Source organism: Hyperoodon ampullatus (genome assembly GCF_949752795.1).
Source record: "Hyperoodon ampullatus genome assembly, chromosome: 14".
Classification (NCBI taxonomy): domain Eukaryota; kingdom Metazoa; phylum Chordata; class Mammalia; order Artiodactyla; family Ziphiidae; genus Hyperoodon; species Hyperoodon ampullatus.
The window spans coordinates 62322704-62348296 of NC_136927.1; the positions used below are offsets into that span (position 1 = coordinate 62322704).

Here is a 25593-nt window from a genome sequence, read left to right on the forward strand (position 1 = left end):
CCAGGCAGGGCCAGGCACTGAGGCCATGCCTGCGCAGTGGCTCCAGTGCCATCTGCCCAGCACCTGCTCACCTTTCCCACTCCCAGACACCCACCCTCTCTCTAGCCACAATTCCTCATCTGTCAAGTGGGTGGGTTGGACCGGACATTCTCTTTTTGACTCTAGCAACCCACAATCTGCCAATCTCAGGACACCCCTGGTTGATATTTCTATTGCCTGGGACAGCTGGATTCCAGTTACAGCTGTGGTTTGGATGGAGAACTTTAAAAATAATGAAATAAATATTTAAATAAAAGATCTGAATGCTAAAGGTTTTACTAACAGTTTGACTTGTCTTGTCCTGCCAATTTCTGAATATTTGCCTTTTGCTGGATGTCAAGTCAAAGGGGGAAGGACTGGCAAAGAGAAGTGGGGTTCAGTGCTCACAGTTTTCTAACTGCCCCCAAATACTTGCTGGCTGTATTAGTTTCCTATGGCTTCTGTAAAAAATTAGCACAAACTTGATGGCTTAAAACAAAACAAATTCATTGTCTTACAGTTCCATAGGTCAGAGTCTGAGATGGGTTGGCAGGGCTCTGGGGGACAATTGTGTACTTGCCTTTTCCAGCTTCTAGAAGCTGTCCACATTCCTGGTTCCCTTCTGTTCATCACTCCAAATTCTGCTTCCGTCATCACATCTCCTTCTCTGACTCTGAGGCTCCCGCCTCCCTCTGTTACTTGTAAGAACCCCTGTAATTACATTGGACCCACCTGGATAATCCAGACTAATTTTTCCATCTTCAGTTCCTTAATCACATTTGTCACATAAGGTAACATCTTCACAAGCTCCAGGAATTAGGACGTGGACATCTTTTTTTGTTTTTTGTTTTTTTTTTGAGGGGGAGCATTATTCACCTATCACAGTGGATGGTTTTTTGTCTCCCAGAAGCTGGGTTGGCCAGGATGACAGGAATGATTTTTCACGATCTGGGACACTGACTCTCCTGTCAAGCCACTTTGCTATGCACGTTGGTTGGTCTGGATCTCCCACAGGGTTGGGGGTTGCCTGTAGCCCCTGCCTTTCCCATGGCCAAGCAGCCATCATGGTTGTTAAGATGGTATCCACCATTGCAGGAGCCCTAGCATCTGGAGCTATGGCTGCTGAGAGGTATCTGGTGCCCTGCGTTGGAAGCGCTCAGTGGAGGGTGGGGGGTGGGGGCAGATGTGGGAAGGAGGCAGAGAAGATGAGGCAGTGGGGCCTTCCTGCATGTTGTCTCAGTTGAAAGTCACTGGTGGTTAGCTTTGTTGTAGAAGGAGCGATGAAAAGAGGTGGACAGTGGGGTGGGGAGCAAATAACACCTTTCTGTATTATTGTATCTCCTGAAGGATCTATATCCTTCTGTGAAGCACCCGCCAGAGTCCCATGGAACGCTATACTGACTTGATTCTGTAGCCCTGACTAGCACAGAGTCTAACCTTAGGCGCTGGGTATAAGAACAGTGGAAAATAAAGCTAGCAGTGTTTCAACTTACTTAGTTTATAACTGAATTTCTCTCTTGCTTTCTTGTTTGGGAATGTGTCTTTGGATATCTGAAAGCAGAGCCCAGGGTCCTGTGATAGGAATTTGCGTATATAATTTGTGGCATATTAGATTGCTGTTCAGTACTCCATAGGAGGAGTATACTTCCCTGCCCCATTGATGTTGAGCTTGGCCATGGACTTGCTTTCACCAGTGGGATGTTAGCAGATATGATGTAAGCAAAGACTAGAAATGTGCTTGTGTGGCTGGGCTTGCCCTCCAGTCTTTTGACCTGAAAAGAACAAGGTCCAAGGAAGATAAGTGACATGTGGAACGGATCTGGACCCAACACGCAGCTTGGATTTAAACCCAGCTGAGCACAGCCTTGATCAACTGAAATCCAGCCAACCCATGGACATGTGAGAGAGAAGTAAATGCTTATTATTATAAGCCCTTGAGTGCTGGGGTTGTTTTGTTACGTAGCATTATTATAGAAATAGATGACTGAGAAATGATCTCAAAAGGTGGAGCCTATATGGACAAGAGCAAAGCGTCAACTCCTGCCCTCCTGCTCTTTCAGTTTACACCGCCCTCTAAACCCCATTAGCCTACACCCTGATTTATCCCTTTGGTCACAGGAAAGACTGATGAATACTGGGGACAGGTACAACATCAAAAGCATGATCTGTGAAAGAAAAAATTGATAAATTGGAGTTTATTAAAATTAAAACTCTGCTCTAAGACATTTAAGAAAATGAAAAAACAAGCTCCAATCTGGGAGAAAATATTTGCAAAACATGTATCTGACAAAGGACTGATATCCCAAATACACAAAGAAGTCTTAAAACTCAACAATAAGAAAACAATTCACTTTAAAAAATGGGCAAAACACATGGACACCTCAAGAAGAAAATATGCAGATGGAAAATAAGTATATGGAAAGATGCTCAACATCATATGTCATTAGAAAAATGCAAATTAAAATAACAATGCAATACCACCACACTCCTATCAGAATGGTTAAAATTCAGAACACTGATACAACCAAAAGCTGACAAGGATGTGGAGCAACAGGGACTCTCACTCATTGCTGGTGGGAATGCAAAATAGTGCAGGCACTTTAGATGACATTTGGCTGTTTCTTACGAAACAAGCATACTCTTATCATACAGTACAGCAATTGCACTCCTTGGTATTTACCTGAATGAGCTGAAAACTTATGTCCACACAAAAATCTGCACAGATGTTTGTAGCAGCTTTATTTATAATTGTCAAAACTTGGAAGAAACCAAATTATCCTTCAATAGGTGAATGATGAACAAACTGTGATACACCCATATAATGGAATATTGTTCAGTGATAAAAAGAAATGAGCTATCAAGACATGAAAGAACCTTAAATGCACTAAATGAAAGAAGCCAATCTAAAAAGGCTACATACTGTATGATTCCAACTACATGACACTGTAGAAAAGGTAAAACTATAGAGACAGTGAAAAGCTCAGTGGTTGCCAGGGGCTTGTTGGGGAGGGAGGGAGGGATGAAGAGGTGGAGCATAGGGGATTTTTAGGGCAGTGAACCTATTCCATATGATTCTCTTAATGGTGGATACATATCACTATAAATATGTCAAAACTCATAGAATGTACAACACAAAGAGTGAACCCTGATGTAAAATATGGACTTTGGTTAATAATAGTGTATCACTATTGGCTCATCAATGGTAACATATGTACCACACTGAGGCAAGATATTAATAATAGGGGAAACTGGGGGCTGGATGAGGGAGTATACGGGAACTCTGTACTTCACACTCATTTTTCTGTAAACATGAAACTGCTTTAAAAAATAAAGGCTATAAAATAAATATGGGGATAGATTTGTGCCATCCATTTTATGGGAAAATGGCATGCACTCCTCCCTGGAAGATGGCAAAGAAGGTATGGGTAAAGTGCCCATTCTAAGATGTTAATGACTTGCTCCAATCTTTTCTCTAGTTATAGCTTTGAGTTTAAATATAGGGAAAGCACTTGTTTCATTCTCTTCCCTGTGACTTGTAAAACTGCCTCCTTTTTAACCCCCTGGGCCCTCAATTTTGTCACGTGTCTGTCCTTGTCACAATATGTTCTGACATAAGGCTATAACAGTTTGCATTCTGTTTGCATCCTTCCCTTTGGGGGGTTGGCAGTGACTGCTGGTTGTCCCCATATCTATGTTCCCCCTTCTTCTAGAAGTAGAATTCTGAGAAATAGAATTTTTATTAGGGACACATAACTCCCTGGAATGAAGACTACATTTCCCACTCTTGCAGCAAAGTGTGGCCGTGTGATTAAGTTCTGATCAATGGGTTGTAAGTGGAAGTGTGGTGTAGCATCTTCCAAATTCCTTTCGTAAAAGACAACTGATGTGGTCTCTTCGCCTCTTATTTTTCATCTCTTCCTCTATCTTTCTGCCTAGAATGTGCATGTGAAGGCTAGAGCTTTAGCTGGCAGCTTGGACCCTGAGGAAAATAAATTAATTCTAGGGATGACAAAGCTGGATGAAGCTTGATTCCCTGAAGATATTTGAGGCACAGCTGCCATATCAGCTAGGACAGTCCTCCCCAGACTTTTTACTTTACAGGGTGTGACATGCACTGTTGGTATCCCTTAAAGTGGACTGGATTTTTAGCTGTCATCTGCATCACTGTGCCTGAGAGCTCTTTTTCTAAAACTGCAAAAAGCTTCAGCTACCAGTGTTCCCAGAAGGCCAAAAGTTCTAAGGAATTAACACCCTGTGGGATCAGTCCTCAACTAATGACTTTTGGGAGGTGGTGTATAAATACCCCAGCTCCCTTGCCCCTTGGGTAGGATAACTCTGAGGTGTGTGTTTTGCATTGTTTCCCAGAGTTTCCCCACAGAATTAAGCTTCAGTTAACCACGATGGTAACTTGCTTGACAACATATGCTTTCCAAGTATAGTTCCAACATGAATGTGGGTTGATAGTTTCATGTATATTCACGAATCAGATGAAAATGAAATAAAGAAGGCGTACATCAGAACTTCACTTGTTATTCAATGATATGAGCAACTTCTTTGCTGAATAAAGTAAGAGTTTCAAATACTATCACATTTTTGTGCTAATCACAATGTAACAGCTACAGACATGATATTCTTAAAGTTTAGTCTGCATAACTGACACTTTCTCCATCACTTTAAGTCTAGGCTAGGGTTTGGCAAACTACATTTTATTGGAACACAGCCATGCTCATTATTTACTGTTTGTAGCAGCTTTTGTACTACAAGGCGGAGTTGAGTAGTTGTGACACAATCACATGGTCTGCAAAGCCTAAAATATCTACCATCTGTCTCTTTACAGAAAATTTTTGCTAACAAAGCAAAAATTCAAGTCCTGATTTGTAGCATTTGCTGATTTTTGTGGTGTAAATATCCCCACCATGGCCAATTTTAAGCTACCATCCAGAAATGCACTGTGGCTTTCATGGGGCTTAGGCAGTTTTGCCTTTGTAGGACCCTTCCTTCATAAAATATACATTTTATAAATATCAATATAAATATTTTTATTTATAAATATAAATTGTATTAAATATAAATTGCAGCCAACAGCTGCATTGATATAAAAATGAATACACTGGGAATTCCCTGGCAGTCCAGTGATTAGGACTCGGCGCTCTCACTGCTGGGGCCTGGGTTCAATCCCTGGTCAGGGAACTAAGATCCCATAAACTGCGCAGAGTGGCCAATAAATAAATAAATACATACATAAATAAGTAAGTAAGCTCTTTTTTAAAAAAAAATGAATATGCTAATATTACATATGAAAACTTTTACTTCAACACCAAAGTTCATTTTTGCCTTCTGATTTTAAAAGGCATTAATTTCTTTTAAACATTTCATGGACCCTAAAAGTATGTTGGGCCTTGGGCACTGTACCTACCGTGTTAATGGATAAACTGGCTCTGCTACCAACCCAAAGTCACTGAATACAGAGCTGGGAAGAGATGTGTAGCAGCACATGAAATAACAGTATTTCTGTCCTACACATAACATAGATGTAAATAAAATCAAGAGCTTAGCAAATAATAAAATCTAGTAAAATTATTAGGAAATGAGTTTTGAATATTTCACACTTTTGTTTTTAATACCATTTATTTAATTTTAAATTTATATAATTTAATTTTCAATAATGCCCATATTCAACAACTGGTTCACAAAATTTCTGAGAATTTAACTATCAGCTCTTGCAAACAGTAGAAGCTGGCTTCTGCACACCATTGCTTTCTGGCATCCCTTTACCTCCCAGATAAAGTACTTTTGCTTGAATCCTTGTCTCAGAGTCAGCTTCTAGAGAAAACCAAACTAAGACAGAGAAAAGTAAGTGTTCATTTTGTTAAGCCACTGTTATTTTGCAGGGCGGGGGGTCTTCCTTGCAGCCGGATCTATTCCCAGCTGACAGAGTGAGGCCTAAGATTAATTCATGATGCAAGCATTCAACAAATATTTGAGCACGTACTTAATAGGGACACAGTTGGGAACACCATAGACCCAGTGTAGGCTTTCATGGAAGAAGGATAATAAGAAATAACCAAAGTATCTCTCTCTCTCTCTGTGTGTGTGTGTGTGTTCCCAACTGTGTTGGGGGCAGGGAACATCTCTCTGAGGTGACAGTTGAGCTGAGACCTAATCATGAGGAGCTAATCACACAAAATGTTGAGAGAAGAATATTCCAGAGAGAACGAATTGCAAGTACAAAGGCCCTGAGGTAGAGGTGAGCTTGGCAAGTTCCAAGTAGGTCTGTGTGGCTGGAGCCTGGTGAGTAAAGGGGACAGTGTAGGAGTCAAGGCCAGATCATGAAGGCCCTTGCAGGCCATGGTGAGGACTTGGGATTTTATGTTACCGCAGTAGGAATCATACGAGAGTTTTTTTTTTTTTTAATTTTTTTGCGGTACACGGGCCTCTCACTGTTGTGGCCTCTCCCGTTGCGGAGCACAGGCTCCGGACGCGCAGGCTCAGTGGCCATGGCTCACGGGCCCAGCCGCTCCGCGGCATGTGGGATCTTCCCGGACCGGGGCACGAACCCGTGTCCCCTGCATCGGCAGGCAGACTCTCAACCACTGCACCACCAGGGAAGCCCCATTCGAGAGTTTTAAACAGGGAAGAACCATTTGATTCTTGTTTTTTAAAAGATGACTTTGACGGTTAAATAGATATTAGAGGTGACAAGAGTGGGTGTAGAAAAACCAGGTAGAAGGCCACCCCAGATGCCCAGAGGAGAGAGGGGAGGGTGGCCTAGGCAAGGATTGCACCATGGATTGTGACAAAATGACCCCCAATGAATCATGCCTCCTTGAACTCGTGCCTGTGTGTGATTCCCTCCCACTCTGACTCTGGACTGATCTTGTATCTTGTTTTGACCAACAGATTGTGACAGAGCTGATGCTATGGGATTTCTGAAGCTTAGGCCTTAGGAAGAGGCTAGCAGCTTTTGCTCTCACCCTCAGGGACCCCTGAGACCACACTGTGAAGAAGCCTAGGCTGCCCTTGTTGAGGATGAAAGACCATGTGGAGAGAGAGGCCCTTCTGATAGCACCAACCTCCCAAACATATGAGGCCACCTTGGACCCTCCAGCCCCAGTTGAGCTGTCGCATGAGAGCATATGAAAGATCCCAGTCGAAACCATCAGAATTTCCCAGATGGCCAACTTACACAATCAAGAGAAATAATAAATCATTGTTGTTTTGAGCCACTAAGTTTTAGGGTAGTGCGTTATGTAGCAATAGATAACTGACACCAGTGTGAGAAGGCCATAGATTAATACATCCTACCCTTCTCCTTGGAGATATCTAAGGATCGGATTTGCTTCCTCTAAGCCCAGCCCCACCCTCCGATTTTCCTTGGAGAAGCACTTTTGCAGGTGTCTGGAACTACATGCCTCGATGCTCCTATAAGACCCCTCTAGTTTGGGTTTGGTTTTGTCTGTCTGTCTGGATGTACAACGGAGGCATGGACTCGACTCAATGGATTTGAGTCAAGCCTTATCCCCCTTCTGATTTGTTGGGTTACGTTGTCCAAGTTTCTCAACATATCTTTATCTTAATGTTTCCACCATTCCAGAGATAAAAAGGCCAGCCCTACTGACCTCAAAGTAGTAATAGCAAACACGTATATAGCACTTACCATGTGACAGGCACTATTCTAATCTTTTGACATATATTAACTTATTCAGCCCACATAACCATCCTATGAGGTAAGGTCTTTTATGATCCATGCTCTACAGATGAGGAAGTTGAGGTTTAGAGAGGTTAAAAAACTTGCCCATCTTCACACCCATTAGCATGGTTATTATTAAATATAACAATAACAACAGAAAATAACAAGTGTTGATGAGGATGTGGAGAAATTAGAACCCTTGTGCATAACTGATGGGAATGTAAAATGATACAGCCACTGTGGAAAACAGTATACCAGTTCCTCAAAAAGTTAAACATAGAATTACCATATGATTCAGCAATTCCACTTCTGTGTGTACACCTAAAAGAAGTGAAAGCAGGGATTTGAACAGATATTTCATAGCAGCATTATTTACAATAGCCAAAAGGTAGAAACCACCCAAATGTCTTAAGGAATAAAATTCTGATACATGCTACAACATGAATGAAACTTGAAAACATTATGCTAAATGAAATAAGCCAGACACAAAAGGACAAATATTGCATAATTCCATTTATATGAGGTATCTAGAATAGGCAAATTCATAGACACAGAAAGTAGAATAGTGGTTACCAGGGGCTGAGGGGAAGGTATAATGCAGTTAGAGTTTAATGGGTACAGAGTTTCAGTTTGGGATGATGAAATTTTCCAGAGATGGAGGGTAGTAATGACTGCACAAGATTGTGAATGTACTTGATACCACTGAATTGTACACTTAAAAGTGATTAAAATGGTAAATTTTATGTGATGTATTTTTACAATAAAAAAATTAAGGGAAAAATGAAATTTTCCCATACCACAGAGCTGGGGGGTGACAGAGATGGGATCTAAACCCAAGCAGTTTTACTCCAAGATTCTGATGTATGTATGTTACTAAAGGAGACTGGGTCATGAAAGCCCTATGGGAAAAACAGAAAGTATGAGGGGAAAAATGGAAATACTGAGGAATATGCCATTCATGGAACTTTGTTCCTTATCAGTCATCCTTCTTCAGGCATCCAGAAATGGTGGGAAACACCCAGGATTCAAGCTCCAGGAGAACTGATTGCAAGTTTGGAACCTATGGCTTACTAGTTATGAAACTCCAGGCAAACTTCCCCCCCTAGTCTCTCAAACTTCTTCCCCCTTGGGGATTTATCTGTTGTGTTCTTCTTCAGGATAGCTGTGTGGGTCACAAGAGTTAATAAGTGTATGTTTCAATTATCTATTGCTGCATGAGAAACCACTCCAAAATCTAAAACAACTGGGCTCAGCTGGGCAGTTTTTTTGTTCCATATAGTGTCAGATAAGGCAATGCATGTGGCTGCATTCAGCTGGCAGTTCAGCTAGGGTTAGAATGTCCATGATGACTCCATTTGTGTGCCTAGTGCTCAACTAGAATTTCCAGAGTAACTTGAGGAGATGGCTGGGCCTCTCTCCCTCTCCATGTGGCTCTCCAGCTGGGTAGCCAGACATCTTTAGACCCAAGATGATGGAAGCAGAAGCTGCCAAGTCTCTTAAGGCTTAGACCCAGAACTGGCAGCGTCATCTGTACCACATTCTATTGGCTAAAGCAAATGATGTGGCCAGCCAGATTCAAAAGAAGGAGAACAAGAGTCTACCTCTCGGAGGGAGAAACAGTATGCTCATGAAAAGATGGGAAGACTTGTTGGCAGCCTTCTTTGTCTGGCAATCCACCATAGTGATGCTTGTAGGTGGGCAACAGAGTTCAACTGCCCCCTGCCAAGAGGTAGGATTAGATAAGAGTCTTATTATGAATAGTTTTAGCATAACGCTAAATGCTGCAGCACACAACAAATGTTCAGTAAGTGATTATTATTATTAACCATTATTATTCTTTTGTCTTTTTAAAATTAATTAATTTACTTTTGGCTGTGTTGGGTCTTTGCTGCTGAGCATGGGCTTTCTCTAGTTGCGGCGAGCGGGGGCTGCTCTTCGTTGCGGTGCGCAGGCTTCTCATGTTGCAGAGCACAGGCTCTAGGCGTGCGGGCTTCAGTAGTTGCCACATGCGGGCTCAGTAGCTGTGACACATGGGTTAAGCTGCTCCATGGCATGTGGGATCTTCCCGGACCAGGGCTCGAACCCGTGTTCCCTGCATTGGCAGGTGGATTCTTAACCACTGAGCCACCAGGGAAGTCGCACCATTATTATTCTTTTACAACTTTTCCTAACAGTTGCAGACAGCACTGGTACTGTATCCACCTTACAGTGATACATGGACCAAAAGAACTTTCAGGTCTCTCCCAATTTTAACACCACAGCTGTTTGAGTCTCCTTTTCCAGCTACTGGAAACTGAGGCTTAGGAAGGTTGAGTGACTTGCCTCGAGTCACACACTTAGGTAACTAGCACATGGTTAAGTCCACATTCAAAGATGTTTCCCTCCACTGAAGATGCTGCTTTTCCTTCATTCATTTAATAAGTAGTGTACAGTGTTGGGCACCTAACATATGCCAGAAGGAGTATACATAAGAGTATAATGACAATTATTTATTGAATAATAGTATGTAACATTATGTCATTGGATCCCCATCATAAACCTATGATGAAGGTATTATAATCATCCCCTCCTCATTTCACAGATGAGAATGAGGCAGAGCCAGGTTAAATAAAAGACAGGATCCTACCCACATAGGAATTATATTTTATTGGAGAGGATATAGGATAGTCAAGCAAGTAATTAAATATATAATTACAAATTATTCTGCTAATAGAGCCCTGGTACCCATCCCACTCACCCATATCAGGGGCCTCAGGTAACCCTGGCAACGGGTCTTCCTGCCAATAGTAAAAATGGAGTCCACAGAACAAGTGCGTTTACTCACACCTCTGTTACCCACAATGCAATGTCAAGAGTGGGAGGAGCAGGCTCTGCCAGGAGTTAACATGGCTCCCGTAGTTACACCATTCTCTCTTTTCACCTAATCAGAGACCTGACTCCCCAGACCAAGCTACCGATCAGCAGCTAAGTCTTCTTTACTCCTCCACTCACCGCCACGAAAGGAGCGACTGAAGGCAGGCAGCACCTCGCGGAGTTAAACTCCACAACCAGGGAAACACTACTTCCGCTGACGTCATTACGGCGACACGTGGATCCAAGATGGCGGCCGTGGTGGTGAGTGAAGGAGGCTCCGGGAGCCGGAGATGGAGCGGGGCCCTCAGGCGGATCCCAGGACTTTCCGGCGTCCCATGCCTGGCCAGAGCCACCTCAGGGACCCCTAGTGCAGGCCTGAGGGACATCCCTGACAGGGCTCGACTCCCCCAAACTCCCCCTCTCCGGCCTTTGCCCCGCACTCAGTCTTGTCAGGGCCCGAAGTTTTGGGGGAGGCACTGGGTCGGAGGAAAGGTCTCAGCCACCGCCTCCGTCGGTTCCTATTCTGGCTTTGGTCTCCGCGTCCTGTGACTCCCATTTCCCAGTTTTCACTTTCCAGCCCTGATCTCTCTGAAGAGCCCCCAGTTATTCCCACCTTCGCTCCTCCCTCTCACGTCCAGACCCTGCTCTCTCCGCCTCCCCACTGTCTTGACCAGTCCGCGGATGCGTCCTCACCTCTCACCAACCTCCCAGCCCAAATCCTGTGTCAGTTCTTTTCCAGAGCCCTGTCTTCACCTGTACCCTCAGCTGTTCCCACCGCGCACTTGTCTTGACTGCCGATACCCGGAAGCATGCCTTTGGCACCCCCATCCTCCATCCCCAGATTCTTCCCTAATCATTTCTCCTGTCTTCTCTCAACTCCTTGCCTCTCTCATAGGGAGCTTTTATCCCACTGGTTTTCAAACTTAACTGTGCATAAGACTCGGGGTGTGGGCTTGGAGGCTTGTTAAAAATGCAGTTTCCAAAGATTCTAATTCCTTAGGGCTAGATGATGCCCAGGAATCTGCACTTTTTTTTAGCACTGTAGTGATTATGATCGAGGTGGTCTGTAACTACGTTTTGAAAAACACTGTACCAGCCCCGCCTGGCCCCTTCCCCTTCCCATGCCCCTACAGGGCCACACAGCTCTTTAGGATGAAGCCTGTGTGTGAATAAGGGTATGTGGATAAGCTGTGCCTGGAAAGTGGGTCAGAACTTGCTGGCTTCTGGTACAGAACGCTGGAAGTAGATCTGTGAAGGACTGGCCCTTTCTTCTTCCAGAAGCTCGGCTCACATTCTACTTGTCAGGAGACCAGAACCAAAATTGAAGTCACTTAGTCCAGAGTGATTGTCTAGGTGTTCCTGTATGTTGCTTCCTCAGCAGATAATTGCATCCTGGGAGTGCACACAAAGGATGTTTAACTTTAGTAAAGGAAGATTGTTGTTTAAATTCTTTGGTGTTGATTTTCTCCAAACAAGGGTAGGTTATTGGCTGATAACAAATTTCCCTCCTTCTGTTAACCAACTGATAAATTATCCTTTTTGTTTAATAAAGGGATTCCTTGTTTAGAACCTCAGAGGTCAGGTAAAAGTCTTCACAGTCCTGCCTGATTTCTGTGGTCTGAGTCCACAGAAAAAAATCCCAAAAGTGGTATGTTGAAACCCATTTTTTTTCTGGACCACATTCAGAACAAGAATCTTGTAAGAACTTAACAGGAAAAGTCACACCCTCTTTTACTATAGGGAAAAGTTCAATAAAGTGGCATTTATTGCATTGCACTGGGAAATTCCTGCCCTGTTCTGAGGTTTTTAAGAGGTAATAAGTTAACATATTTCTGGTACACATTTATTTAATCAACAAATATTTGAGGGCCTGCTCTGTGCCAAGACCTAGGGATGTTCTGGTGTATTAGAGGGTCCAGGTCCCTACCTTCGTGGAGCCTTTCTAGTCTGAGGAGACAGGCAGTGAGTAAGTAAACAAATACATGAACAAGGTAATGTCAGATAGTAGTAAGTGCTGTGAAGACAGCAAGGTGAAACGGTAGTGATTGGGAGTGACAGGGTGATGCACCTGCTTTGCATTAAGTGGTCAGAGAAGTCTTCTCAGGGAAAGTGACATGAGTTGAGACCTGATTGACAAGAAGGAACTAGCAGTGCAAAGAGTGTTCCAGGTAGAGGAGATGGCAAGTGTAAAGGGCCAAGGTGGGAAAGAGTATGTTGGAGGAACACAGATGGCTGGAGGGACTGAAACATGGTGAGTCAGGGTGTGGTGCAGAGAATGATACAAGATGAAATGGGAGAGAGGCAGGAAGAGCTGTGTTTCTAGAAGCATGCCTATAATTGTGGTGGGCTGTAGTCTACAGTTTGTAGTCTGTGGACTGCATTTTGAAAGACTTCTGTTAGGTGCTTCGCCTTCCCATCCTCTTCAGAACGTTACATTAAGGGAGCCGGCTTGTTCTCAGCCTGCAGAGAAACAATGGAAAGGACTTTGGATTTTATTCTAAGCACAGTGGAAAGCACAGTGATTTCGTGTTTGTTGCATCACCTGGGAGTGTCGTCCTGTGCTTTCATGGTGAATACTGTAACTGATTTCAAGAAACTGAGGATGTAATGTATACAGTGACCCACAGAGGCCATTTTAAAGAGTGCACATGAGAAACTTCACGTTTGATGCAATGGTGAAAAGGCATGGAAGCAAGTTTATTACAGGGGGATATGTGTGACAGGCAGAGTGGGCAGGTGGACTTGAGCTTGGTCTGTGTTAAGCACTTTATTACACGGAAGTCAGAACAGTCCCCACACCCTCGTACACATAGGTTGTTGCACCGCTGTCGGGAATGGAAGTGTGTGGATCTGCTTTGGGGTACCTGGGTTTTGAGGCAAGTCATACAACGAAAGAGGAAGTGAGCTAATAGATTCAGTGACCGTGGGAACATGCTGGGTTTTGGTTTATTCTTTTGTTTTGAAAGTTAGGGTTGTGGACTCAAGTTTCAAGTGGTAGTTATGTGTTTTTCCCCCTTCCCCTCCTTAGTGATTGGTTCTTTTTCCCCAGGGGTTGGCTGCCACCTCCCAGGTCTGTGTTAGCACAATGGGGTTTCCTGAACTTCCTGCAGCATAGGAGTAGATGGCCGGTGTAGACTGAAGTTCTCTCTAGTTTTCCTGCCCTGGATTTAGATGACTCTATAAAGTTACAGGATACTGAGTTGATCTAGCTGGGTCTGAGGTGAGAAGCAGGCTCATATCTCACTCCTTATGGAACTCTTGATCATATGGAATATGCTTTGGGGAATATTATTTTCGTGGAACTTGGGAAACGTCCATTGAGTGCAATTGTAGGCATCTCAGGAGTCTAGAAACCTCCATTTGGAGAATAAAACTCTGTGTATTTCTCCCACATAATCATTGTTTATACTGTTTTGGGTTTTATCTTTTTCCCTTTTTATTGGATTATAATTCATATACCGTAAAATTCACCCTTTTAAAGTTTACAGTTCAGTGGTTTTTAGTATAGTCACAAAGTTGTGCAACCTTCACTGCTATCTACTTCCAGAACATTTTCATCACCCCATAAAGAAACCCATTAGCAGCCACTTCCCACTCCCCGCTTCCCTCCAGTCCCTGGCAACCACTAATATACTTTCTGTCTGTATAGATTTTTCTTTTCTGGACATTTCATATAAATGGAATCAAACAATATGTGGTGTTTTGTATCTGAGTTTTTTTTTTTTTACATGGCATAATGTTTTCAAACGTCATCCACGTTGTAGCATGTATCAATATTTCATTCCTTTTTATGGTCAAATAATATTCCATTGTATGGATAGACCTCGTTTTGTTTATCCTTTCATCCGTTGATGGACTTTGGGATCGTTTCCACTTTTTGGCTGTTACGAATAACGCTGGTATGAACATTTTGTGTACAAGTTTTTGCGTGAACATAGGTTCTCAGTTTTCTTGGGTATATACCTAGGAGTGGAACTGCTGGGTCAGTTCTCACTGTTTTGAGGTTACTTGGGTTTGATCCAGTCCAGAGGCAGGGGAATGGCCTGAATGACCTCAGGGTTTCTTTGAGCAGATGGAAGCAGTGCTAGCCAGTTCCCCCCCGCCCCCCGTCCCGTCCCGCATCCCCCCCCACCCCAGTCAGAAGCACAGGAGCCGTTTTTAGTGATGGAATCTGGATGATAGAGGCCTGGAACAGGAGGCAGGAGGCCTGGACTCTGCTACCAGTCCTGTGTGTGGCAAGTTGCTATCTCCCCTGGGCCTCACATGTGGATGGGCATCGGCCCATTGAGGAAGGAGCACTGGAGCAGGAGTCAGCAGCCAGAGCTTAGTCCCAGCACTGCCACTGATCCACCGTGTAGCCTGGGGCAGATTATTTTGGCTTTATTGGTTTGTTTCAGCACATGTCATATGTGAAATTAAGATTTAGACTCGAGGATTTCTAAAGTCTTGGTTGAAAATTTTGTGGTTTACAGTACTTGTATTTAAGGTGATTTTTGCTAATATGCCTATAAAATCAGATTGCTTTTTTTTTTTTCATGACCATAATCCCTGTGGTCTTCCCAAGCGGCTGTCTGTTGGTTGTGTTGCCTGATCTCTCGAGTTGCTCCACCTGGCACATGTTCTGCAGGAGTCACTGCGTCTTTGGAGCTGAGGCGTGGACACCAGGCCTTGGTACAAATGTGTTTCTCTGAGGAATCCCTTTAAAGGAGTGCCCTTAATCCCCTCAGGAAGTCCAGAGAAGGCAGAGATGGCATTAAGTTGCCTCTTGGTTTCTCTTTTACAACTTGGACAAAAGTTCCCCTTTGATCTCAGCATTAAGGAAGCAGGTCACAGAATGTTGGAGAAGGTTGAGTTTTGATCTCTGGGCACTGGCAGGAAGGTGGGAAGGACCCAGGATGAACAGGGCCATCTGGCCGTAGACGAATGGTAGGAGCCACCTACCACCCCAAACCTGCTTTGATCCCTGAACCATTTGCTGACACTGGTATTTCCTAAGTGGGGCACGGCTGGGGACACCCGCGACTTCTTGGTTCCGTCTCATTCCTCTTCATTGCTTCCTTCTCTGCCCCCTACCATGATTTCTCACCTATGCCCGAGCATTAAACTGACAGACCTCCCAGGGTTTGAAGTCTGAAGGTTTTGTATTCAGAGGGTATGCTAAATGCTACTAGCAGTTCTTAAAAAACAAAATCAAATCACAAATTGGAGCTGAATTTGTAAGCCAGTTTGGAAGGGAGTTTGGGTGCCCTGGCAAGTCACTTAACGTCTTTGGGCCTCAGTTTCTAATGAAGTAGATCAGATGCTATAAATAGACAGTTTATGGACCGCATCTTCATATGGATTTGATTGGGGTGGTGGGGATGGAGGACGGAGATTGGCAGGCACAGGACTTTAAATTTTTTCTAATTAGTTGCCAATATTTAATAATTGGGAGATTTCACATTACAAAAGCTCTAAATTTTCATTTTTTCTTGAAAATTTGGGCCCAAGTCCCCCGTCAGGAGCATTCCCCATGCAGGACCCAGTTCGTCATTTTCTCTTCCACTCCCTCGTGTCCTGTTCCTCCGCAGCTTCACCATTTAGGTAACTTGCCTGGCCCCTCTAAGTGGTTGAACTTGCAACCCCTGAATGAGGTGGTCTCTATAACATTTTTCCTATTTTGACATTCTGATTCAAAAGCAATATGAAAAGGTGTGGTAATCCCCTGTGTTACCTAACTCTGAAGGGGAAATTTCTGCTCACAAGATACATTTCAGTTGATAAACCGTAGGCTTATCTATTATTCCGTCTAATCCTTACAAAAGCCCATTTTACAAATGAAGAAACTAAGGCTTGGTCTAAGGACCTGGGCTAGAATCTGACACTCTGATTGGTTTTATGACTTTGGGCAAACTATTTGCTTCTTTAAACCTGTTACTTTAAAAACATTTTTTTTATTGTGGTAAAATAGACATAACATAAAATTTATCATTTTAGCTATTTTAAGTGTACAGTGGCATTAAGTACATTCACATTATTGTGCAACTATCACCACCATCCATCTCTAAAACTTTTTCATCCGAATCGGTTTCCTTATTTTTAAAATGAGGGTGATACTCTCCTCAAAGGATTGTTGTGATGATTAAATGAAATATGAGATGAACATGCCTAGTGCAAAGAGAGCTCTCTGTAACTTTCCTACTCCAAGGTTTGAAGTCTTTAGGAGACGAACCATCTAAGCCTATTGCTTGGGCTAACTGAGAGTCCTTTTACAAATACCCAGGGGGAGAGGGAAGGTCAGTGCATTTTTTATGTTTTATTTCTGCACTTGCTAGCCTCAAGGTTTGGGTCTGGTTGTCTTTTGCTTGGTGAGGGTAGTTACTAGTTTCACCTGGACTTCCACAGCCTGCTGTGGGTTGTTCCCTACCCCCAAAGAAAAGTTTTGAGTCTTTTTGTGTGTCTCTGCTCAACAACTATTCTGTGTCTTTGGGCTCTGAAATAAAGGCTACATTTTCAGTCTCCTGTGGCTAATTTGGTTCTGGTTTGGTTTTTTTGCTTGTGTGATTGTTTTGGTTCATTTGTTTGTTTGTTTTTCTTCCTGAAGTCTTTAGCTCCATGGCGGCTGCTTGGTAAGTGGTCTTTGGCTGTCGTTAGCTGTCCTTCATGTGTGGTTGAATTCTTAGGGAGCTTTAACTGATTAGGTAACTGATTTCAGTTAACTGTTGGCAAACTGTGCCCCACAGCCTTTTTCTTTTTCTTTTTCTTTTTCTTTGTTCTTCGCAGCCCTGGGGAACAGTTACTGAATGATCTTAAAATGGTGACTGTATCTTTGAAAAGGAAAAAGAAGAATCTAGCTTACTCTTAAGGGAAGGTGCTGCTTTTGCAGCAGGAAAGGCATAGAATAGAAACCAGGAAGGCTGTTCAGATTGGCCAGACTCTATCGCTAGGTGATGCTGTTTATGGGAAAGACGACTGTAAGGCAGAGGGCTCCAGAAAACAAAAGGTTAACTTCTGCCCACAGAGAAATATGAGTGAATGAAATAATTTTCAGTTCTCAGGGGAAACTTCCTATTTTCTTTGGAAGAAGTTAATTGTTCATACCTTTCAAACTGGGTGGTGCAAATTTGGGCGGGGGGTGAGGGGTAATTTTCGGTCTTAGTAGTCCTTCATTGGGCTGTTGTTTAGAAGAAAATTTTCTGCGTGCCCAGCCCCCAAGAATAAAGTAGATAGGGAGGGCAAGACCTTGATTCTTAGGCCTCTCGAGCTTTATAACTTTTCAGGTCACCCATATCTTTGCCAGTGATAGGGTGTTAGATTACAGCACAGGGGCTTCTAGATTGCCATCACCTTGTTCCTTGACATGCTGCCTTTGCAGTCTTGTGACTTGGAAACCAAGTAAAGCAAAATAACGTTGAATGGACTGGTTCACCTCTCCTAGGACTCTGCTCCTTTCATGGCTCTGAACGTGCAGCAGATGTTTCCTAAATACTTAATTGGCTTTTCAAACTGAACCTCATGTGAGAGTTCCTGTGGTGATCAATTAAAAATTAAAGGAAGATATAAAGGAATTTCCCAAGAAGCAGGTACTTTGCTTCTCCCTAATTTCCTTACAGAAATGAAATATGGGTCAAACATCCTCTATGAGGCTGTCAGGGCTACAGAGGTAATTAAGGCAGATAATCACAAAAGTTGGAATGGGATCCAGTACAGGGGTCTTTATCAAGGGCCCGTGAACTTCTAGATCCTTTGATCCTCTTGGAATCATACGTCAGATTCTGCATTTCGGAGTGTTTTTTTCTGGGAGCAGCGTCTATAGCTTTTTTAAGATTCTTAGGGGGATTTGCAACACTTCCCCAAGATTAAGAATTACTGATCTGGTCTGGTTACCCACACACCTGGCTTCAGAACCTCCTCTGCATCATTCTTACCTTGTAGCTCCCATTTTCTGCACATCTTCAGGGGAACTTGCCCAAGTATTTTCAGAGGCAGCCTTCCCCTTCTTAAAGTGTCAATGTATTTATTTTGAATATAGGTAATCCATATACGTGGGAAAAAGTATGAAAGCTATAAATGAAAAGAAAGTCACTCAGCTACCCCACCGTCCATTCATCAGGTGTAGTCTTTGATTTTTAAAAAAATGTTTCTCCAGAACATCTTTATGCACATAAAACGTCTATTTTAAAAAACCTTTTGTTATAAAAATTTTCCAACATACACAAAAGTAGAAGAAATAGTATAAAGAACCTCTATAACCCGTTACCCAACAACTACTATTATATTGCCAAACTTGTTTTGTCTATACCTCCCCCAGCTGATTTTTTTTCTTCAGGTTTATGAAGGTATCATTTAACACCATAAAATTACCCATTTTAAGTGTACAGTTCAATAATTTTTCATATAGACTTATACAACCATCTTCATAATGACACAAAGTTTTAGACTCTTCTGTCACCCCAACAAGTTCCCTTACAGTCAAGGGATTGACACTTGCAGCCAGTAATCACTGTTCCCACAGCCAGCCAACCACTGATCTGCTTTCTGTCTCTATAGATTTGCCTTTTCTGTCTCTATAGATTTGCCTTTTCTGGGCATTTCATGTAAGTGAAATCATGTAGTACATAGACTTTCACATCTGGCTTCTACCTAGCATAATGTTTTTGAGGTTCATCCTAACATGAATTGGTAGTTTTTATTGCTGAATAGTATTCCATTGTACAGCTATACTACATTTTGTTTATCCATTCACCAATTGATGGGTGTTTGGGTTGTTTCCAATTTTGGACTGTTGTGATCAAAGCTGTTAGGAACGTTCATGTGCAAGTCTTTGTATGGACATATATTTCCTTTTCTTTTGGATTGGAATTACTGGATAGTATGGTAAGTTTATGTTTAACTATTTAAAGATACTGCCAAACTTTATATATTCTGGATGCAAGTCCCCTATCAGATATGTGATTTACAAAGGTGTTTCTCCTAGTCTGTGGCCTGTTTTTCATTTTCTTTTTTTAAATTTTTTTTTTTTGAGGTACGCGGGCCTCTCACTGTTGTGGCCTCTCCCGTTGCGGAGCACAGGCTCCGGACGCGCAGGCTCAGTGGCCATGGCTCACGGGCCCAGCGGCTCCGCGGCATGTGGGATCCTCCCAGACTGGGGCACGAACCCATGTCCCCTGCATCGGCAGGCGGACTCTCAACCACTGCGCCACCAGGGAAGCCCCCCCTTTTTAAAAATTTATTTATTTTTTTTTTATGTATTTATTTTTGGCTGCGTTGGGTCTTCGTTGCTGCGCACAGGCTTTCTCTAGTTGTGGTGAGCAGGGGCTACTCTTCGTTGCGGTGTGCGGGTTTCTCATTGCGGTGGCTTCTCTTGTTGCGGAGCACGGGCTCTAGGCACACAGGCTTCAGTAATTGTGGCACGTGGGCTCAGTAGTTGTGGCTTGCAGGCTCTAGAGCGCAGGCTCAGTAGCTGTGACTCATGAGCTTAGTTGCTCCGCAGCATGTGGGATCTTCCCGGACCAGGGCTCGAACGCTGCATTGGCAGGTGGTTTCTTAACCACTGCGCCACCAGGGAGGTCCTCATTTTCTTTTTTTTTGCGCTATGTGGGCCTCTCACTCTTGTGGCCTATCCTGTTGCGGAGCACAGGCTCCAGATGTGCAGACTCAGCGGCCATGGCTCACGGGCCCAGCCACTCCACGGCATGTGGGATCTTCCCGGACCGGGGCACAAACCCACGTCCCTCGCATCGACAGGCGGACTCTCAACCACTGCGCCACCAGGGAAGCCCCCTCATTTTCTTAATGATATCTTTTGAAGTATAAAAGTTCTAAATTTTGATGAAATTCAATTTATCAATTTTTTAAAATATAGATTGTGCTTTTGGTGTTGTATCTAAGACATCTTTGACTAACCCAGGGGCACAGAGATTTTCTCCTAGAAGTTTTATCATTTTACCTTTTCTATTTAGGTCTATGATCTATTTTTAGTTAATTTTTGTATATGATGTGAGGTTCCTTTTGCACGTGGTTACCCAATGGTCCAAGTACCATTTGTTGAAAAGACTATCCTTTCCCTATTGAATTGCTTTGGCAACTTTGTTGAGAGTCAGTTTACTGTAAATGCAAAGATTTATCTCTAGACTTTTAATTTTGTTCCATTGGGGGTTTTTTTTTGTTTTGTTTTTTAAAATTATTTATTTAATTAATTTATTTTATTTTTGGCTGTGTTGGGTATTCGTCGCTGCACACAGGCTTTCTCTAGTTGTGGGGAGCAGGGGCTACTCTTTGTTGCGGTGCACGGGCTTTTCATTGCAGTAGCTTCTCTTGTTGTGGAGCACAGGCTCTAGGCACATAGGCTTCAGTAGTTGTGGCACTCAGGCTCAGTAGTTGTGGCTCGTGGGCTCTAGAGCACAGTCGTTGTGGCGCATGGGCTTAGTTATTCCGCGCCATGTGGGATCTTCCCAGACCAGGGCTCAAACCTGTGTCCCCTGCATTGGCAGGCGGATTCTTAACCACTGCACCACCAGGGAAGTCCATGTTCCATTGGGTTTTATGCTTATCCTTACCACACTGTCTTGATTACTGTGGCTTTATAATTGCTTAGAAATTGGTAGTATAAATCCTCTAGTTTTGTTCTTTTTTGAAGTTGTTTTGGATATTCTGGGTCCTTTGTGCTTCCAGGTAAAGTTTAGGGTCAACTTGTCAGTTTCAACAAAAAAGCTTAGTGGGATTTTGATAGGGATTGCGCTGAATCTATAGATTAGTCTGGGGAGAATTGCCATCCTAACAATATTGTCTTCCAATCCAGTATGGAATGTCTCTCCAATTGTTTAGATCTTCTTTTGTTTTTCTTAGCAATGTTTTGTAATTTTCAGTGTACAAGTCCTTTTTGAAAACTTATTTCTGAATATTTTATTCTTTTTGAAGTACTGTGGATGGAGCTATTTTCTTTTCTTTTTTTTTCTTTTTTTGGTCACACCGTGCAGCATGCGGGATCTTAGATCCCTGAACAGGGATCAAACCTGGTCCAGTAGTTAAGACTGCCAGGGAAGTCCCTGGAATATTTTCTTAATTTTATTTTTGGATTGTTTGTTGTTAGTGTGTAAAAATACAATTAATTTTTATATATTGATCTTGTAGTGTGTGACCTGGCTCAACTTGTTTATTAGTTCTAGTTGTTGTTTTGTGGATTTCTTAGGATTTTTTAGATACAAGATACGTGATCTGCAGATAAAAGCACTTTTACTTTTTCCTTTTAATCTGGATGACTTTAATTATTAGCTTTAGTGCACATTATTTGCATTTATAGAACAATGTTGAATAGAAATGGCAAAAGTGGACATCCTTGCCTTGTTCCTCTTCTTAGGGGGAAGCATTCAGTCTTTCATCATCAAGTGTGATGTTGACCGTGGGTTTTTCAAAGCTACCATTTATCTGATTGAGGAAGTTCTTTTTTATTCCTAGTTTGTTGAGAGTTTTTATCATGAATGTGTGTTGGATTTTGTCAAGTGCATTTTCTGCATCAGTTGTGATGATTGTATAGTTTTTGTCCTTTATTCTATTTATATGGTGTATTACATTATTTGATTTTCAGATATTAAGCCAACCTTGCATTCCTGGGCTAAACCCCACTTGGTCATGATGTGTAAACCTTTTTATATGTTGCTGGATTCAGTTTGCTAATATTTTGTGAAGGATTTTTCTGTCTGTGTTCCTGAGGAATATTTGTAGTTTCCTTTTCTTGTGATGTCTTTGGCTTTGGTACATTCTTTTAAAAAATTTATTTAGACAAATGAGATTATGCTATACATACACTGCTGTGCATCTTACTTTTTTTTCCTACTTAATATCTTATGTTGGCAGTCTTTCAATAATAATTCTACCTTCCATTTAAGTATATATTGTGCTAAATTGCCCTCCCCAAATTTACCTGTATCTAGTGTATTCAGATTTTTTTAAACTTTGTGATTCTGAAAGGTAAAAAAGATGTCATTATTTTCATTTACAGTTTTTAGATTATGAATGATGTTGAGCATCTTTTTGTGTCTGACCATTTGAACATTTTTCTTTTAAACTGCCCGTTCTTTTTTTTTTTTTTTAATACTTCTTATTTATTTATTTATTTATTTTTGGCTGTGTTGGGTCTTCATTGCTGCGCGTGGGCTTTCTCTAGTTGTGGCGAGCGGGAGCTACTCTTCTCTGCGGTGTGTGGGCCTCTCATTGTGGTGGCCTCTCTTGTTTCGGAGCATGGGCTCTAGGTGCGCGGGCTTCAGTAGTTGTAGCTCACGAGCTCTAGAGCACAGGCTCAGTAGTTGTGGCGCACGGGCCTAGTCGCTCCACGGCATGTGGGATCTTCCCAGACCAGGGCTCGAACCCGTGTCCCCTGCACTGGCAGGCGGATTCCTAACCACTGCGCCACCAGGGAAGCCCTTAACTGCCCTTTCTTATCCTTATGGGTTATTTGTCCTTTACTGGTTTGGAAGAGCTCTTGGTATATTGAAGAAATTAGTCCTTTGTCAGGTGTGTGGGAAATACTTTTATTCAAATTGTCTTTTTCTTTTTCTATGGTGATTTTTTTTTCATTTTCTTCCTTCTTCCTTTATATTCTTTTTCTTAATAGCTTCTGGATTTTGTTTTCTTCTTAGAAAACTTTCCATGTCAAGATTGTTTAAAGGTATAGCTATATTTTCTTCTAATACTGCTCTTATTTCAGTTTCTACGTTGAAGTCTTTTCTGTCTTCTCCAATACCAGTTTGGATAGCTCTGTATTTTATTATTTAGTAAAACTAGTATGCCTTCATTATTTTTTTTTTCAAAATAATCCTGAAGTAAAGGATAAGTGTGAAACTGACTAGAGTGATTTGTTTATTGGTAGAAAAGCATTGAATTGGGGGAGGGACAAGGAAGACAAAGTATTGGAGAGGAAAAGAATTAGAGAGGGAGGGTAAAGGGAGGCAAAAAGCAATTAATCTGTGCCATCAAGTTCTTCTTTGGATACCTCTAATCATGACCTAAAATTATCTCTGAGCATGGCTCCCACAGTGGGGACAAACTTCTGATCACTCAGCTCTGCCAGGTTTGGTATAGCTGGACTTCATTTACTCTGCAGATAATTTGCTGTGTAAACACGTCACTTCCCCTCTCTGGCCTCCTGGATTACTTGACCCTGAGGTTCTTCAAAAGGTGTCTTTTTTAAAAATAAATTTATTTATTTATTTATTTATTTATTTATTTATTTATTTATTTATTTATAGCTGCGTTGGGTCTTCGTTGCTGCGTGGGCTTTCTCTAGGTGTGGTGAGCAGGGGCTACTCTTCGTGGTGGTGCATGGACTTCTCACTGTGGTGGCTTCTCTTGTTGCGGAGCACACACTCTAGGCGCGCAGGCTTCAGTAATTGTGGCACGTGGGCTCAGTCGTTGTGGCTCGCGGGCTCTAGAGCACAGGCTCAGTAGTTGTGGCGCACGGGCTTAGTTGCTCTGCAGCATGTGGGGTCCTCCCGGACTAGGGCTTGAACCCATATCCCCTCCATTGGCAGGCAGATTCTTAACCACTGCGCCACCAGGGAAGTCCCAAAAGATGTCTTTATGGAACCCAACTCTGGGTGGAACTTTGCCTTGTTTTGTTCAACCTTTAGGTTGCTTGGGTTGATGGAATGTCCCATATTTTCAAGGGAATCATGAATTTCTTGAATTTCATGGGAGGTAATAAGGCTTCTGGTTCACTCTCCTCACTAGGGTAGGGATATCCCCTTTCACCTCCTTCCTTGGTCACCTCCTTCTCTCTGATTTGCTCATGGTTATGGCCTTTTCCTTAGCTAGATAACTCTCTTGTTGGAAGTTTCCTTAGATTGAGCATACATCTCCCTCTTTGCAGCGTACTCATTGGTCCTGCCTTCCAGTGCAACCCAGAGCAAAGCCACTCTGCCTTATCAAGCACACACTCTGTGTACTTTACTTAATCCTTACCACCATCATCACTCAACTGCCCTGCCATAAGTTTAGTATTACTATTTTCTTATTACAAATAAGGAACCGGAGACTCAAAGAGTTTTAAAAAACTTTCCCAAAGTCACACACCTAGGAATTGGTGGGTCAGGGCTTTGAATTCATATCTGTATGGCCCCCAAAGCCTGTGCTTTTTCCACTACACCAGTGGTTCTCAAAGTGTGATCCCAAGACAAGACCAGCAGTACTAGCTTCTCCTGCGGACTTGTTAGAAGTGCAGATTCTCAGTCCCTGCTCCAGAGCTACTGAAAGAGACATTCTGGGGGGTTAGACCCAGGAATCTGTTTTAATAATCCCTCCTGGTGATTTCCTTGCCTGTTCAAGTTTCAGAACCACTGCCTACCATTCTCCTTCTCCACCTGGCTGCTGCTTCTGTTCACATCTGACCAAGAATTTATAGGTAACTTCTCTAGGGCTGGATATTACTGTGTCTCTGGAGCAGAAATGTGCTGCACACACACACCTTTCCCCCGAACACATACACACGCGTACTCGGTAACCAGAGTCATTTTTAAAACTGCAGATATGATGTATCCCTTTCCTACTTAAAGTTCTTCAGTGTCTCCCCAATGCACTAAGGAGAAAGCCCACACTCCTCAGTGTGGCTTTTGTGTGATGTATCCCTTACCCGTTTTCCAGTCTGCTGTCTACACAGACCTATTCATGCTTGCTACTCACAGGAACTAGAAATGTTGTCATCACCTGGGAGCTTGTTAGAAATACAGAATCTCAGGCCCCACCCCAGACCTGCAGAATCAGACTCTGCATTTTAATAAGCTCTCCAGGTGATCTATATGCACATTGAAGTTTGAGAAGCACCAGCCTACACCTCACCTGCCATAAACTCCTTATGGTTGCCCCCAGGCCTTTGTGCCTGTGTTTTGCTCTTTCTGGAACACTTCTCTCTTCTCTCTCCTTTCCCTTCAGGCCCTGGAGTAGGCTTGAGTTCTTAGATCTGCACCCCATCCCTCTAAGACTGGGCTTGTTGCTGCTCCTGTGTACTTCTTAGCCTCTTAACTGATAGGATAAGAGACTAGGCCCTCCATAGCATCTGG

General features: G+C 42.7%; 1 protein-coding gene across 1 annotated transcript in view; it reads left to right on the forward strand.

Annotated features, from left to right (window-relative positions):
* Nucleotides 1-10807: 10807 nt before the first annotated feature.
* Nucleotides 10808-25593, forward strand: part of TM9SF4 (transmembrane 9 superfamily member 4) — a gene marked incomplete at its 5' end in the record, with an annotated part of 55463 nt that continues 40677 nt past the window's right edge. Inside the window, one exon of the mRNA XM_079718691.1 lies at nucleotides 10808-10936. Coding sequence (XP_079574817.1) covers nucleotides 10808-10936 — 129 coding nt within the window. The remainder of the gene's footprint in view (nucleotides 10937-25593) is intronic.